Source organism: Acinonyx jubatus, chromosome A1, assembly GCF_027475565.1.
Source record: "Acinonyx jubatus isolate Ajub_Pintada_27869175 chromosome A1, VMU_Ajub_asm_v1.0, whole genome shotgun sequence".
Lineage (NCBI taxonomy): Eukaryota > Metazoa > Chordata > Mammalia > Carnivora > Felidae > Acinonyx > Acinonyx jubatus.
In genome coordinates this window covers 115082245-115097697 of record NC_069380.1, presented here as the reverse complement: position 1 = coordinate 115097697, position 15453 = coordinate 115082245, and the positions used below count along the sequence as shown (strand labels likewise).

Here is a 15453-nt window from a genome sequence, read left to right as displayed (position 1 = left end):
ATATATATCCATGGTTTGTCAAGAAGAGGACACATGAAAAAAATCAAACACTAATATTATGACAACTTGCTCTTGTCATAGCCTAGCAAACACAGGTTTAAATCACATGAGTTGTTCCTCCAGTTTGAAAAAAAGTATGTATAAAAGGGGTAGAAATTTCAAGAGCTAGAATATTATTAATGGAAGAAGTGGGGAGCTTTTGTGTGTGACCACAAATTCTATAGCATATTAAATACTCCCTATTAAACTCTTCTGAGGACCAGATCAAGAGAACGAGACCATATCCGGTAACTCAGAATAGCAAAAGCAATCTTGAAAAAGAACAAAGTTGGAGGACTTACACTTTCCAATTTCAAAGCTTACTGCAAAAAGCTACAATATGCAACCAGCATAAGACATCCACAAATGGAATTTAACAGAAACAAACCCTCACATCCACAGTCAACTGATTTTTGACAAGGGTGTCAAGACAATTCAATGGAGAAAAAAACAGTCTTTTCAACAAATGGTGCTGGGACAAATTGGTTATGCACATTCAAATAAATGAGGTTGGGGCACCTGGGTGGCTCATCAGCTAAGCATCCTTCAGGTCATGATCTCACAGTTTGTATAGGTTCAAGCCCCACATCTGGCTCTGTACTGACAGTGTGGAGCCTACTTCGGATTCCCTTTCTCCCTCTCTTTCTGCCCCTATCCCTCCCTCCCTCCCTCTCTCAAAATAACCCTCTCTCTCCCTCTCTCTCTCTCTCTCAAAAATAAGTAAGTAAACATTAAAAAAAAAAAAAAAAGAATGAGGCTGGGCCTCTACCTCAGGCCTTATATAAAAGTTAATTCAAAATGGATCAAAGACCTAAATGTAAGAGCTAGAACTATAAAACTCTTAGAAGGAAGCAGACATAAATCTTCATGACCTTGGATTACACAATAGTTTCTTAGACATGACACCAAAGGCACATGCAACAAAAGAAAAAAAAATAGATAAATATAAAAATTGAGCTTCTCCAAAACTTAAAATTGTTAAGTACACAAACAAGTGAAATGACAACCTATAGAATGAGAGAAAACATTTGCAAATCATGTACCTGATATGGGACTAGTACCCAGAATATATAAAAAACACTTACAATTCAACAATATGGCAAATAACCCAAACAAGAAATGGGGAAAAGATAGGCATTTTTCCAAAGATACACAAATAAGCACATGAAAAGATACTCAACTTCACTAGTTACTGAGGAAATGCAAATCAAAAACACAATGAGATACCACTCCACACCCACTAGGATGGCTATTTTTTTTTTTTTTTTTTTTAAAGGGAGGGGGAAAACCCCTGGGTGGCTCAGTGGATTGGACTTCCCGGCTCTTGATTTTGGCTCAGGTCATGATCTCAAGGTTGATGGGACCGGGCTGTGTGTTGGGCTCTGTGATGACAGCTCAGGAGCCTGCTTGAGATTTTCTCTCTGCCCCTCCCCTGCTCTCTCCCTCTCTCAAAATGAATAAATAAAAAACAAACAAAAAAAGTGACCAAGGTTGTAGAGAAGTTGAACCCTCATGGGAATGTAAAATGGTGCAGCAGCATAAAAAGCAGCGTGGCAGTTCTTCAGAAAGTTAAACACAGAGTTATATGACCTAGCAATGCTACTCCTTAGGTATACACCCAAGAGAACTGAAAAGAAATGCTCATGCAAAACTTGTACAAAAATGGACACAGCATCATTATTTATAGTGGCCAAAATGTAGAAATAATTGATGAACAAAAGTGTAGAAATAATTGATGAACAAAATGTGGTATATCCACAAGATGGAATATTTTTCCAATGAAATACTGATACATTATACAACATGTAGAAATCTTGGCAACAATATCTTAGGTGAAAGAAGCGAGGAACAACTGTACCATTCCATTTATATGAAATACCCACACTGTCTCTGGCAAATCCAGACACAAAATCATATTAGTGATTATCAAGGAAAGCGGGGTGGGAGTAGGAAGATGGACACAAAAATGACTGCTAATGGAGACGTTTGGGGGGGGTGATGAAAATTCTTTCAAATAGATAATGATCATAGTTGTACAACTTTGTGAATATATTAAAAACCACTGCGTTGTACATAAAGAGTGATCCTATGATATTGGATTATATTTCAATTTTTAAAACTTTAGGAATTAGAATTTGAAAAGTACTTCAGAAACTTATTCCTTATTTTGATAAACGCACTGTGGTTAGGTAAGAGAATATTTAGGGAATGTACACTGAAGAATTTAAGGGTAAAGAAGCATGATGCGTGCAACCTATTTTCAAATGATTCAGAAAATAAATTATTTGCTTATTTGTTTACATAGAGAGAGAGAATAGGACAATATGGACACAACTGGTGAGTCTGGGTAAAGAATATATGGGAGGAGTTCTCCGTACTATTGTTGCAACTTCCTAGTAAATTTGAAATTATATCAAAATAAAAAGTAACAAAGATAATGTATCCAATATAATTGGATTATTTCCCCTTTTGGGATTGCTCTTTAATAATGATATTTTGTTTCACATATGTTGCTGAATTTAGTGACTGTACAATTTTTAAAAGGCAAAAATAAAAATGTACAGATGTAGCAGAAGAAAAATAAACAGAAAAAAATTAATTAGAAACTGATAAGAGCTGAAAGCCCTTCCAAAGTGTACCTCTCGAAGTATCAACTGATGTGGCCAAACCTTTATTTTCTGACTCAGATATCATAAAAAGCCCATGTGAAATTTTTTCAATTCCACATCATTAAAGAAAATACTACAGGTTCATTTATCTAGCTTTAATACCATATTGAGATAAGTGTTACAAAACTGAACTCATCTCTAATGATATAAAGGATACAATGTATTCTTCCTAGCATTTAATCAATATATGAAGCATTGTGATCAATCACAAATTAGTCAACAGAGGACAAATCAGGGAAAAAAAAGGATTATACTACAGAAACATCTACTCAGAACATTACCATGTTAACTGGGTTCAAGGCTTTAGGGAAGCCATCACTTAGTGCTCACACAGTCTCTCCCTATTATACATGATTTTTATTATTTTGTCAAACTCAAACCTTTTGATTTGCTATATCTAATCTGATAAAAAAAATTACATAAGATTTGCATCAAAACTTGTTCTCACTCAAGGGTCCCTGGGTGGCTCAGTCAGTTAGGCCTCCGATTTCGGTTCAGGTCATGATCTTGCAGTTTGTGAGGCCGAGCCCCGCGTCGGGCTCTGTGCTGACAGCTCAGAGCCTGGAGCCGGCTTCAGATTCTGTGTCTCTCTCTCTCTCTCTGCCCCTCCCTTGCTTGTGTTCTTTCTCTCTCCGTCTCAAAAATAAATAAATGTTAAAAAATTAAAACAAACAAACAAAAAAACCTAAAACTTGTTCCCACTCAAAAAGTGATCTACAGACTCAAAGCAATCCCTATCAAAAGCCCAAGGGCAATTTTGGCAGAAATACAAAGGCTCATCCTAAAATTCTTGTAGAATCTCAAGGGACCCTGAATAGCCAGAACAATCTTGAAAAAGCACTAATTTGGAGGACCAACATTGCCTGATTTCAAAACTTACTACAAAAGTTACAATAATCAAAAGAGTGTGATACTGGCATAAAACAGACCAATGTAACAGGCCAGGCCAGAAATAAACCCTCCAATATATGGCCAATTGATTTTCAACAGGATGCCAAGACCATTCAATGGGGGAGACGTCTTTTAAATAATGGTGCTGAAAAAAATGGATACCTACATGCAAAAAAGAATGGAGTAGGGCCCTGACCTTACATTGTAAACAAAAATTAATTCAAGATACATCTAAGACCTAAATGTAAGAGCTAAAACTATAAAATTCTTATAAGAAAACATTGGAGAAAATCTTCATGACACCGGATTTGGCAACAACTTCATAGATATGACACCAAACACACAAACAAAAGAAAAAAATAAGTAAATTGGACTTCATCAAAATTCAAAATGTTTAGGTACAAAAGGACACTACCAGCAGAGTAAAAATGCAACTCATGGGATGGAAAAAAATAGGTGCAAATTAGATAAATGATAAAGGATTAATACACAAAGAACATCTACAATTAAACAATGAAAAAACAACCCAATTAAAAATGGGGAAAAGATTTGAAAAGACACTTCTCCAAAGATATACGAATGGCCAAAGGTGCATAAAGATGCTTAACATCAGGAATCATTAGAGAAATGCAAATTAAAACCACAATGAGATACCACTTCACACCCATTAGGATGGCCATTATCAAAAACAAAATAGAAAGTATGGGCTAGAATGTGTGAAAAGTGGAACCCTTGTGCAATTCTGATGGGAATGTGAAATGGTATAGCTGTTTTGGAAAACAGTATGGTGATTCCTCAAAAAATTAAAAATAGAATTACTAAATGATCCTGCAATCCCACTACCAGGTATATACCCAGAAGAAGTGAAAGCAGGGACTTGAACAGGTATTTGTAAACCATGTTCACAGCAGCATATTCTTCTTTTTTATTTTTTAAAAAATGTTTAATGTTTGTTTATATTTGAGAGAGAAAAACAGCATGAGTGGGGAAGGGGCAGAGAGAGACGGAGACACAGATTCCGAAGCAGGCTCCAGGCTCTGAGCTGTCAGCAGAGCCCAACCTGGGGCTCAAACTCACAAACCATGAGATCATGGCCTGAGCCAAAGTCAGACACTTAAACTGACTGAGCCACCCAGGCACCCCTCTTTTTTTTTCAAGTTTATTTATTGAGAGAGAGAGAGAAAGAGAGCAAGTGTGTGTGCACACACATGTGCAAAGTTGGGAGAGGGGCAGAGAGAGAGGGAGAGAGAGAATCCTAAGCAGGCTCCATGCTGTCAGTGCAGAGCCCGATGTGAGGTTTGGTCCTATGAACTGTGGGATCATGACGTGATCCGAGATCAGGAGTCAGATGCTTAGCCAACTGAGTCATTCAGGCACCCCTCACAGCAGCATATTCTTAACAGCCAAAAGGTAAAAGCAATCCAAGTGTCCATCAACAGATGAATGGATAAAAAAAGGTGGTATATACATACAATGGTATGGTTTTCAGCCTTTAAAAGGAATGAAATTCTGACATGTGCTACAACATGGATGAAACTTGAACGCATAATGCTCAGTGAAATAAGCCAGTCACAAAAGTAGAAATACTGTGGGGTGCCTGAGTGACATGGTCAGCTGAGCGACTGACTCTTGGTTTCAGCTCAGGTCATGATCCTAGGGTCGTGAGATTGAGCCCCACATCGGGCTCCCCACTGAGCATGGGGCCTGCTTAAGATTCTCATTCTCATTCTCTCTCTCTCTCTCTCTCTCTCTCTCCCCTCCCCTCTGTCCCTCTCCCCAGCATGCATTAAAAAAAAAAAAGTAGAAATACTGTATGATTCCACTTACTTCACGTACCTAGGGTAGTTAAATTTATACAGAAAGTAGAACTGTGGTTGGTAGGGGCTGAGGAAGGGCAGATGGGGATGAATACAGAATCTCAGTTTGGGAAGATGAAAACATTCTGGAGATGGCTGCTGTTGATGGTTTCACAACATGAATGTACTTAATGCCACTAAAATGTACACTTTAAAATGGCTAAAATGGTAAATTTTGTGTTAGGTACATTCCAACACAACTAAAACAAAAAAAAAAACCAAAAAAATGGTTAAAATGGTAAATGTTGTCTATTTATATTCTACCACACACAAAACAAAAACAAAAAAAAAGTGTTCTCGATCTAACTGTCCTCATACAAACAGTTAAATCAAATTTACCTTGACAACTTAATAAACTGCTCTCCTGTACAATTCTTTGGTTCTTAGAGCTAATCCCTGGGGGGTATACTTGCCTTTGTCTTTTCAAAACTGCACACCATTGCAGGTGAATCAAATAGCCAGGACACGCTGGGTATCTACTTTAAATAAAACAAAATAAAAGAATACAGAACAAAAACACTCTACTACCGCAAATATCCACTAAGGGAAAAATTTTTAGGAGAACAGAAATATATGTAAAGGATTAAGATCAGGGATGCCTGGGTGGCTCAGTCAGTTAAGCATCCAACAGCGACTCAAGTCATGATCTCGCTGTGAGTTTGAGCCCCGCATCAGGCTCTCTGCTGTTAGCACAGAGCCTGCTTCAGATCCTCTGTCTCACTCTCTCTCTGCCTCTCCCCTGCTCGCACTCTCTCTTTCTCAAAAATAAAATAAACATTAAAAAAAAAAAAGGATAAAGATGAAATGTGTTCTTTGACAAACAGTTGCTAAATTTCAGTCTAGCAAATAAAATACAGCCATATATATATACACATATACATATACACATATACATATATATATGTATATGTATATATATATATAACTTTACTTTCTTTCTGGTTTAGGTAAAGTTGGCCAGAAGAAAGGTAAACCAGTCAATCATCATAAGACAAATGATCTTCATTCACAGGAACTACACACTGTCATTAACTACCAATAGAATAGCATACCGGTTTTAATTTCTACAAATTAATTAGAGTGTAACAATATACAAAAACAATGTTTCCCAAATTGACAAAGGTGCAAAGTTGGATATATGCCTTTCCATATCAGTAGTTTTAATATTTATTTAATTATTTTAAGATGAATAATGACAAGGCCTGAACTTTTCAAATAAATTCAATTACAAAACTACCTTAGAATAGTGCTCCTCCTATACTCAAGTGGTGTACTTTTTAAATTTTTTTTTTAATGTTTATTTTTGAGAGAGAGAGAGCATGAGCAGAGGAGGGACAGAGAGAGACAGGGAGACACACAGAATATGAAACAGGCTCCAGGCTCTGAGCTGTCAGCACAGCTGACAGAGCTCAAAATCAGGAACAGCAAGATCATGACCTAGGCCGAAGTCAGACACTTAACCAACTGAGCCACCCAGGCACCACAGTGGTGTACTTTTACTAGCCTTTTTTAATATAATGATCTATACGGCAGTCACCAATTTCATTAAATAATATAAAACTTTTCCAACAAGGCCAACTATGGTTTATGTGCTAGTTTGAGATAGGCATGTCTTAAGCAACTAATTAAATTCACTGGTACAATCCATTAGAAAAGAAAGAGCAGGACAAGTCAGATAACTAGAACGGGAGTCATATAACCTATTTCAACTATGAATTAGCTGTGTGATCCTGGACAAGTCACTAACTCAACTGTTTCCAGACTTGTGAGGCTTTACCCAGAGTCCCAACACGAAGTTTCTAATGTGATAGTTGGTCAAATATGGATATTTTAAAAATTCATTTTGTAACAGTAAGAAGTGCATTTTCTCAAAATATAAAAAAAGTAGGAAAAAGTACCTTTACAAGAAACTCCTTACTTTTCTCATTTCACTTTAGATAAACAATAACTTCTATAGGGACTAAGTAAGCATTTATTGGAGAAAGAGCATGTTGTAACCCAAAACTGCCTATTTCTTAATCTGAAGAAGCAAAATAATAGCATGAGTTCTAGATTTAAATCTTAGCTGGGGCGCATGGGTAGCTCAGTTGGTTAAGCATCCAACTATGGCTCAGGTCATGAACTCACAGTCCGTGAGTTCAAGCCCCGTGTCAGGCTCTGTGCTGACAGCTCAGAGCCTGGAGCCTGCTTCGGATTCTGTGTCTCCCTCCCTCTCTGCCCCACCCCTGCTCATGCTTTGTCTCTCTCTGTCTCAAAAATAAATAAAAACATTAAAAAAATAAATCCTAGCTTTACCATTTACTAGCTATGAAACATTTTAACCATTTTTTTGTTTGTCTGTTTTATGGATTCATCATGTCTCTGAGCCTACATTTATTCATCTATAAAAATGCAGATACCTACCTCAAAGGGGTGTTGAAATGATTACATAAAATAACGAAAGTATCTAGTATGGTACTGGCATATAATATGCATTCAATAAATGGTAGCAGTTACCTAAAAATGAGATGAGAAAGGATTATCACCAAGATTCTATGACTTTACAGACAAGCAACAAGAGAGAAAAACTGAAAACAATAAGGTTCAAAAAAATAGATATACTGAAATCGTTAATTTATAATTGGTAAAAAAAAAAAAAAAGAATTTCTTATACCTTTGGTTCTCTAGGAAGGTAAATTAGGCAAAAAGCAAAAACAAAAACAAAAAATGGTAGACTTCTCATTTTTTTTCTTTTACTTGCCAATTCAAGACTAATACTTTTTAAAAAACTGCTTTGCTTTCTTTAAAGCAAAATATTTTATTTATCTTATCTATCACTAAATCAGAAGACCAGAAGTGATTTTCAGAGGTCATCTAGTACATTATCAGATCACTACCAGACAGACTCAAAAAGGAATGTGCTTAAACTCATTTCCAACGCTTCATTCTTAAAATATTTTATCACTCTGATTAGATTAAAAAGTCTAGGGGCACCTGGGTAGTTCAGTCGGTTAAGTAACTTTGGTTCAGGCCCTGATCTCACGGTTCATGAGTTCGAGCCCCATGTCAGGCTCTGTGCTGACAGCTCAGAGCCTGGAGCCTGTTTCAGATTCTGTCTCTGCCCCTCCCCTGCTGTGCTCTCTTTCTGTCTCTCAAAAAATGAAGGTTAAAAAAAAATTTTTTTTAAGTCTAAATTGCTTCTCAAATTTACCACTTACAAATCTCACATGAAGAGTATGTTACCTTTTGTATCACAATAGGGAAAATAAAAATACATGTTTGTATTTCCATAAAGAAATTCTGAAAGGAAAAAAAAAAGACATTCAAAGTGTAGAGGGCAGGATACTTGGGAGCAGGAGTTAGATCAAGACTTTTCACTGTATTTTCCTTTATGTCACCGTGACTCATAAACTGTATGCATGTAATCACCCAATGTAATGTACTAAATAACAACCAAAAGAAAACCCCTACATCCTTCACACTTCACAATAAGGTTTTGCTCTGCCCAAATCCAATCAACTCTGGTTTGGCCCACCATTCATATAATCATATTTATCAACACATCATTTTGTATGTAAAGCCTTAAGGCTTTATAGAATGAAACTTGTGCAAGGTTGATACTCATGCAATGTAACAAATTGTTACAGTGATAACATATAACTTTGCCTTATGTAAACATTTCCTATGTCTCCAAAATCTGCTCACTAGAATACAAAGTTATATTTCCTAGGGGCATCTGGGTGGCTCAGCTGGTTGAGCATCTGACTTCTGCTCAGGTCATGATCTCACAGTTTGTGAATTCGAGCCCCACGTTGGGCTCTGTGCTGACAGCTCAGAGCCTGGAGCCTGCTTCAGACTCTGTGTCTCCCTCTCTCTCTGTCCCCCACTTAAGATCTGTCTCCCTCTCTCTCAAAATAAATAAACATTAAAAATATTTTTAAGTTATATTTCATATGTTATCACTAATATTAATAATTTATGGAATAAAGCCCCTCCTACCTTGAATAAAGTCCCCATAAAGATTGTTTAGAAATTAATTTTTAAGAATTTTTAAACAATAATATAGTATTTTAAGTGAAATTTCCCCCAAATGATAAATTTACTACAGAAAATTGACAGCATTAAACCTTTCACTACTTTTCAATTTCTCTCTTGTCCAGATTATGAGCATAAGCCTTGAGATGCTATTAAAAGTACTGACTCACCTTGTTTACCTAAAGTTTGAATACAGAGTATTCATGACAAAATTGCCATCCCTGTCGATAAGAGTGGCCCCTAGACCAGTGGTTCTCAACCAGGGGTGATTTTGTCCCCAGGAGACATTTAGCAACGTCTGCAGACATTTATGGCTGTCACAACTGGATGGGTTCTACTGGCATCTAGTGGGTAAAGGTATGTTGTTAATACCCAGAATGGCCCCCCACAATAAGAATTATCTGGACTAAAATATCAATAGGTTACTGTTGAGAAATCTTGCTCTAGATTATAAATGATAAGAAACTCCAAAGGAAATGACACATCTCTTCTCCAACTAGAGAAAATCAAAATGGAAATTCCGTATGCCTATACTTTTGCCTCTAAAAATAATTTTCAGGAAAAAAATTCCCTACAAAGCTTTTGCTATAAATTGCTGTATACAGTTTTAGTGTGCTTTTGCATAACTGTAAATATGGCACCTGCTTCAAGATAAGAAAAAAGCCTCAATATGATATCAAGCTACGCTTTCTAACTGGATATTTGTTTCTACAGTGTGTGTATATGAAGAAACACACACACATACATAGGCTTATATAGGCTTAGAAAATTTCTGAAAGAAAAATTTTAATACTGGTTGTCACTGAAAAATGAAATTTGAAGGGTCAGTGGGGATGAGAATGACTTTTACTTTGCATGTTATATCTTCTACCTATACTGCTGAATTTTTCACCAGGAGACTATATGATTTTTATAACTTAAAAATATATACAGTATATGCACACATCCTTATGAGAGAAAATTAAAAGTCATAAATCTTACAAGAGTCTTTTCTTTAGGAATTTTCTTCTTTTTACTTAAAAAAAATCAAAACACTATAGAGGCTCCTGGGTGGCTCAATCAGTTAAGCATCTGACTCTTAATTTCAGTTCAGGTCATGATCTCACAGTTTATGGGTTCGAGCCCTGAGTTGGCCTCTGCGCTGACAATTTGGAGCCTGCTTGGGATTCTCTCTCCCTCTCTCTCTGCCCCTCCCCTGCTTGTACTCTTTCTCTCAAAATACATAAATATTAAATTTTTTTTTTTCCAACCTGACCTCTATTCTGAACAATGGGTACATTTAATAGCATCCAACGCAAGTTCCAATTTCTATTCAAGGCCTTGGACAGCTAAGGAACATGCTTGCTATGCCTGAAGAAATACAAAACAGGTATTTACCAATGTTTAAATTTTTTTTTAATTTTATTTATTTATTTTGAAAGAGAGAGCAAGCAGGGTAGGGACAGAGAGAGAGATAGAGAGACAAGAGAGAGAGAATCCCAAGCAGGCTCCACATTGCCAGCACAGAGCCCTCTGTGGGGCTCAAACTCACGAACTTTGAGATCATGACCCGAGCCGAAATCAAGAGTTGGATGTTTAAGTGACTGAACCACTCAGATGTCCCTAAAAAATTTTTTTTAACATTTATTCATTTTTGAGAGACAGAGAGAGATGGAGAATTGATGAGGGGTGGGTACTGGGCAGAGAGAGAGGGAGACAAAGAATCTGAAGCAGGCTCCAGGCTCTGAACTGTCAGCACAGTGCTGCACACAGGGCTCGAACTCACGAACCTGCGAGATCATGACCTGAGTCAAAGTCAGATGCTTAACCAATTGAGCTACCAGGCACTCCACGAGTGTTTAAAACAAGAACCAAAGATCCCAAATGGTGGTATTCTGTAAGGTGGTAGCATTCTAATAAAAATTTTACAAAAATACTCAAGCTCCTTCCGGAAACTAGGTTTTTTGACTTAGCCAGCAAGGAAAAACAGCCTGTTTTTTCAAAACTATTGGCTCTAATAATGAATTTAAAAAAAGGTCCTTGGAGTATCTATGCCTCTGTACACAAAATGTATAGAACTTCGACTTATTCTCAAGCAAATACACTAAGCCTCCACATTTCTTACTTATTTCTCACCAAGTCCTGCCCTATTGGGGGAACACGACAAAGTTTACTCTCAAACTGTAAAATAACTTGTTATTTCTCTGGATGTCTAGATTCTATATACTTGGTTCTAAAACATCTAGGGAAGGTGAAAAAAAAAGATTTTAGGATTATTCATAAAATGCCAATTGGGTGAGTGTTTTTTGAAGAACATTATGGTCTCTTCATACCAGGAATTTAAAGGCAATAATATGGGAGAAGATATTTCATTTCACTCCCACAGAGATTGTAGTCTACCACACACACTGTACAGGAGAGACTAGATACTCCAGGAATTTCTTCTTTATATGGTATGAGAGAAAAAAGACGTAGAAACGAAATTTCCTTTCCCCACAGGTTAAGAAAGATATACACATTGACCATCATCTTAGACCTTGGTAAAGTCTCTGGGTATCCTAGACACAAAATGAGACTCACCCATATACACTTAAATACCTAAATTTTTCTTAGACACATAACAGTTAAGTAACAGGAAAATAAGTTCTTCTACCATTAGCCTAAATGGGTAAAAGAATCATGAATATATAACTTCCATAATAAACATCAAAAACCCAAAGAGCTGTGGATTCTGCCCACAGCTTTAATCGATCGCATGGTAGGGAGACTCCAAATGAAATACAGTAAGGTAGAGACAGAAAGAGAGACTGAGAGTGTGTGTGTGTGTGTGTGTGTGTGTACAAGCCTTACAGAAATGGTTACTACAAAAGCTCATTTCCCAAATATATTTATGTAAAAAAATACTATTTATGGAAAAATATTATTTTTGTGAATTAGTGATCTTTTATCTCACTTATGATGATTATGTGAAAATGGTCCAGAAAATCAAAGACATCACATTTAGACCAAAGCAAACCTTTTCAGTCTAACAAGTTAAACAAACAAACAAACAAAAAAAACCTCTAATGTTTAGAGTCTAAAGAAATTCCCACTTATTTCCTAGGTAAAAAGTACATGTGTTTTAGGTTCCTAGTCATCAATTTCCATTGAAAGGATAAAAGAAAGCCTTCCATAAGTACAAGAGTGGAGGTACTCCAGAGACTCTCCCCATAATTGTGTACTCAAATAAAATTCTGTCCCACTTTGGCTTAGAAGTTACTTATAGTGAAATTCAAAGATATGGACATTCAAGGGATTAGCTCCCTTACATCCCACACGCTTTTTTCCAAAGCAAAATGTTGGAATGAAAATGTACTAAGGTTTTAAATCTAAATGAACCCCTGTTCAGGCATGGTAAGACAATGGTAGAATGGTAAGACAATGCACTAACTGTATTCAGCAACTCACAAATAGTTTCTTATTCCTCTCAAATACAACAGCCAGGATAGTTGTACACAGAGAAATCTCTGTACTTTAACACCAAGATCAGAGGTTAAAATAATTGGTCATAGGGGAATGAACCAGGCACCTTAGAACCAAAACAGAATACTCTTGAGCACTTAGAACAATAGCCATAAAGGAACGGTACCATATCCAAGTCATGGTCAAGAGAAAAAAGTACATACATAAAAATATCTCCTTTTTCCCTAAAGCCCAAAAGATAATGATGCCTTGCATCCCATGTTGCTAGGACCTAAAAACACACAGTTAAGAGTTAAAGAGTTAAAAGAAATGAAGGATCTAATCATTAATCTCTGCAAAAGGTGTCCAGGGTTTCACCTTCCCCAAGCCTAAAAACCTACAGACTTCATCTACCCAACTTTTCCGAAGCTCAAAGATGCACTGGAATTTCCTTTTCCTGCATAACTTCACAAAAGGTCCCAGGTGAAAGGCTCACGTGCTTTTTCAGAGTAAAAGCAGAGAGCTTCTTCATACTAACCAGTTTCAAAGTAAAAAAGGAAATTAAGAAGTCTTCTTACATACACAGGTAAGGCACAAGCAAATAAATGTCAGACAACTCAACTTTGGGCACGGGCATATAGTGGAAATGGTCTTGCAGCTAGCAAACTCGGTTTCTCGGTCTGTCTCTCCCTCTGTCTCGCTCTCGCGCTCTCTCTCTCTCTCTCTCTCTCTCTCTCGCTCGCTCGCGCTCTCTCTCTCTCTCTCTCTCAGTACCAAGGGCAGGGACTCAGGCAAGACCCCGCCCCCCCATCTCCAAAGCGGGGTGGGCGGGAGGTAGCCAGAGGAGTCCTTGTTCCCGCGCGAAGCTTGGAGACCAAAGGACTCCCCATTGTGGGTCTACGGATGGTGACGGGAACCGGTCCGGCTCGAGCCGCCGGCTGAAGAGTAAGCTGAGGGCGCACTAGGCCCGCACCGCTGCCACTGCCGCCATGGAGCCGATCGCTGTCACAGAACGCCGGGGGAGCGAGAAGGTGGCCCCGACCCTATGCTGGCCCAAAGAGAATTCATGCCTCACACTGTATGGGAGACGGGGGTCCTGGAAGCGTACCTCGGACACCTCGTCCTCGTCGCTGCCAGAGGCACCACCTCCACCCCCGGTCCTCAGCACCGCCGCCGCCAACTTGAAATCCAGCGCCGCGTCCCCTCCGGCCGCACCGCTGCCGCCGCCACCGACTCCAGGCGCGGGCCCGGCCTCCCCAAAGAGTCTCACGGTGCGAATCCCCAGCCCGACCCCTCCCGGCGGAGGCGGCTCCGAGGCCCCGGCTGGGGCGGATCGCGGAGCCACCGAGTCCAGGTCCTCCTCAAAGGAGGTGCCGCCGCCTCCGCCATCGGTCAGCATGGTTCGCACGCGGAGCCGGAGACGCTGCCGAGTCACCCGCAGCCACCGCCGCCGCCGATCCCGGGAACGAGAGGAACAGCAGGAGGAAGAAGCTTCTCCTTCCCCCCGTCCCAGCAGCGCCACTAACTTCTCACTGCCTAACCTGCTGCCTCCCGCCCCTCACACTCGCCACTGGCTGCAGTTCCCCAGCGTCTGCAGATCATTGGACAAGGTGACCCGTCGCTCAGGCTCTTCGTCACGCGCCGCTTGCTGGCTCGCGGCCCCCAAGCTGCGTTGACCCGCGCAGGCCTAGGCGGTTGCGAACACCCGCCTCCTAGTCCCCACGCGCCGACTTCCGGTCTTTTTCTACATCTATTGGTCAACCTCTGTAACCATCGCGTCACGACCTTAAAGTGGATTAGTTGGCCTTGTGGTCAGTCATAGTGACCCCTGACAAGGGGAGGCTTCATTGGCGCCATAAAGTGTCGATCACTTTGTCACAGGACGTCGCGTGGTACAATTGGCAGGCAATAGTACCATTCATCCCGCCCCCGTCTGAGGTGACGGGAAAGGGTTGGGGAATTTCCACTTCTGATTAAAATGACGGCTGAGGTGACGACCCGCCAGAATTAGTGAGATTTGGAGTAGAATTCACCCTGAGCTTGGTGAGGCTTATACGTTAAGGATGCAAGAGGCACAGAGGTTACCAAGCTCCCACCTGTCGCTCTCCGCCAGACGCCGAGACTGCGGCCGGAGAGTTGCTGCACGGGGATTGGAGGAATGAAGCAATCAGTCTCGTCTAGTCCCCACCTTCCTCGCAGTCTCTGGTTGGAGGAGCGGAGCGTCAGTCACTAGAGCGGTCGCCACCTCTGGGACAGGTGAGATTGTGTAACCTATCTGCCGCCTGCTCTTTGGGAGGGGGTAGGGGGCTGGGACAGGCGAGGGGGCAGGGTGGTTCCTGCTTGGCGCCTCCAGCCTTTCCGAGTGGAGGAGCCCAGCGCCTGGAGCTGAGGGCACCAGGGGGGGCTGCTTGGGATGGCCGCCCCGGGGCGACTCGGCCCGCCCGCGTGCCTGGACGTGGCTGGGCGCGGCGGTTCTGCAGCCTACCGGCGGGATGGCCCCGCGGGGCCGCGTTCTCTTGCTGGAGGAAGGCGGCGGGCCTGAGGGCTGGACAGCGCCATGCCTC

General features: G+C 40.1%; 1 protein-coding gene across 5 annotated transcripts in view; it reads right to left on the bottom strand.

Moving 5' to 3' along the window:
* Positions 1 to 14448, bottom strand: part of ANKHD1 (ankyrin repeat and KH domain containing 1) — a 131134-nt gene extending 116686 nt beyond the window's left edge. For 2 of the 5 annotated variants that reach the window (XM_027076536.2, XM_027076537.2), the window contains exon 1: positions 13998 to 14447. In XM_027076536.2, the coding sequence (XP_026932337.1) occupies positions 13998 to 14288 (291 nt within the window). In that variant the 5' untranslated portion in view covers positions 14289 to 14447. Of the gene's footprint in view, positions 1 to 13997 lie in introns of all 5 variants that reach the window. The other 3 variants (XM_053221918.1, XM_027076538.2, XM_027076539.2) reach the window with 3 other exon arrangements.
* Between the last annotated feature and the right edge of the window lie 1005 nt (positions 14449 to 15453).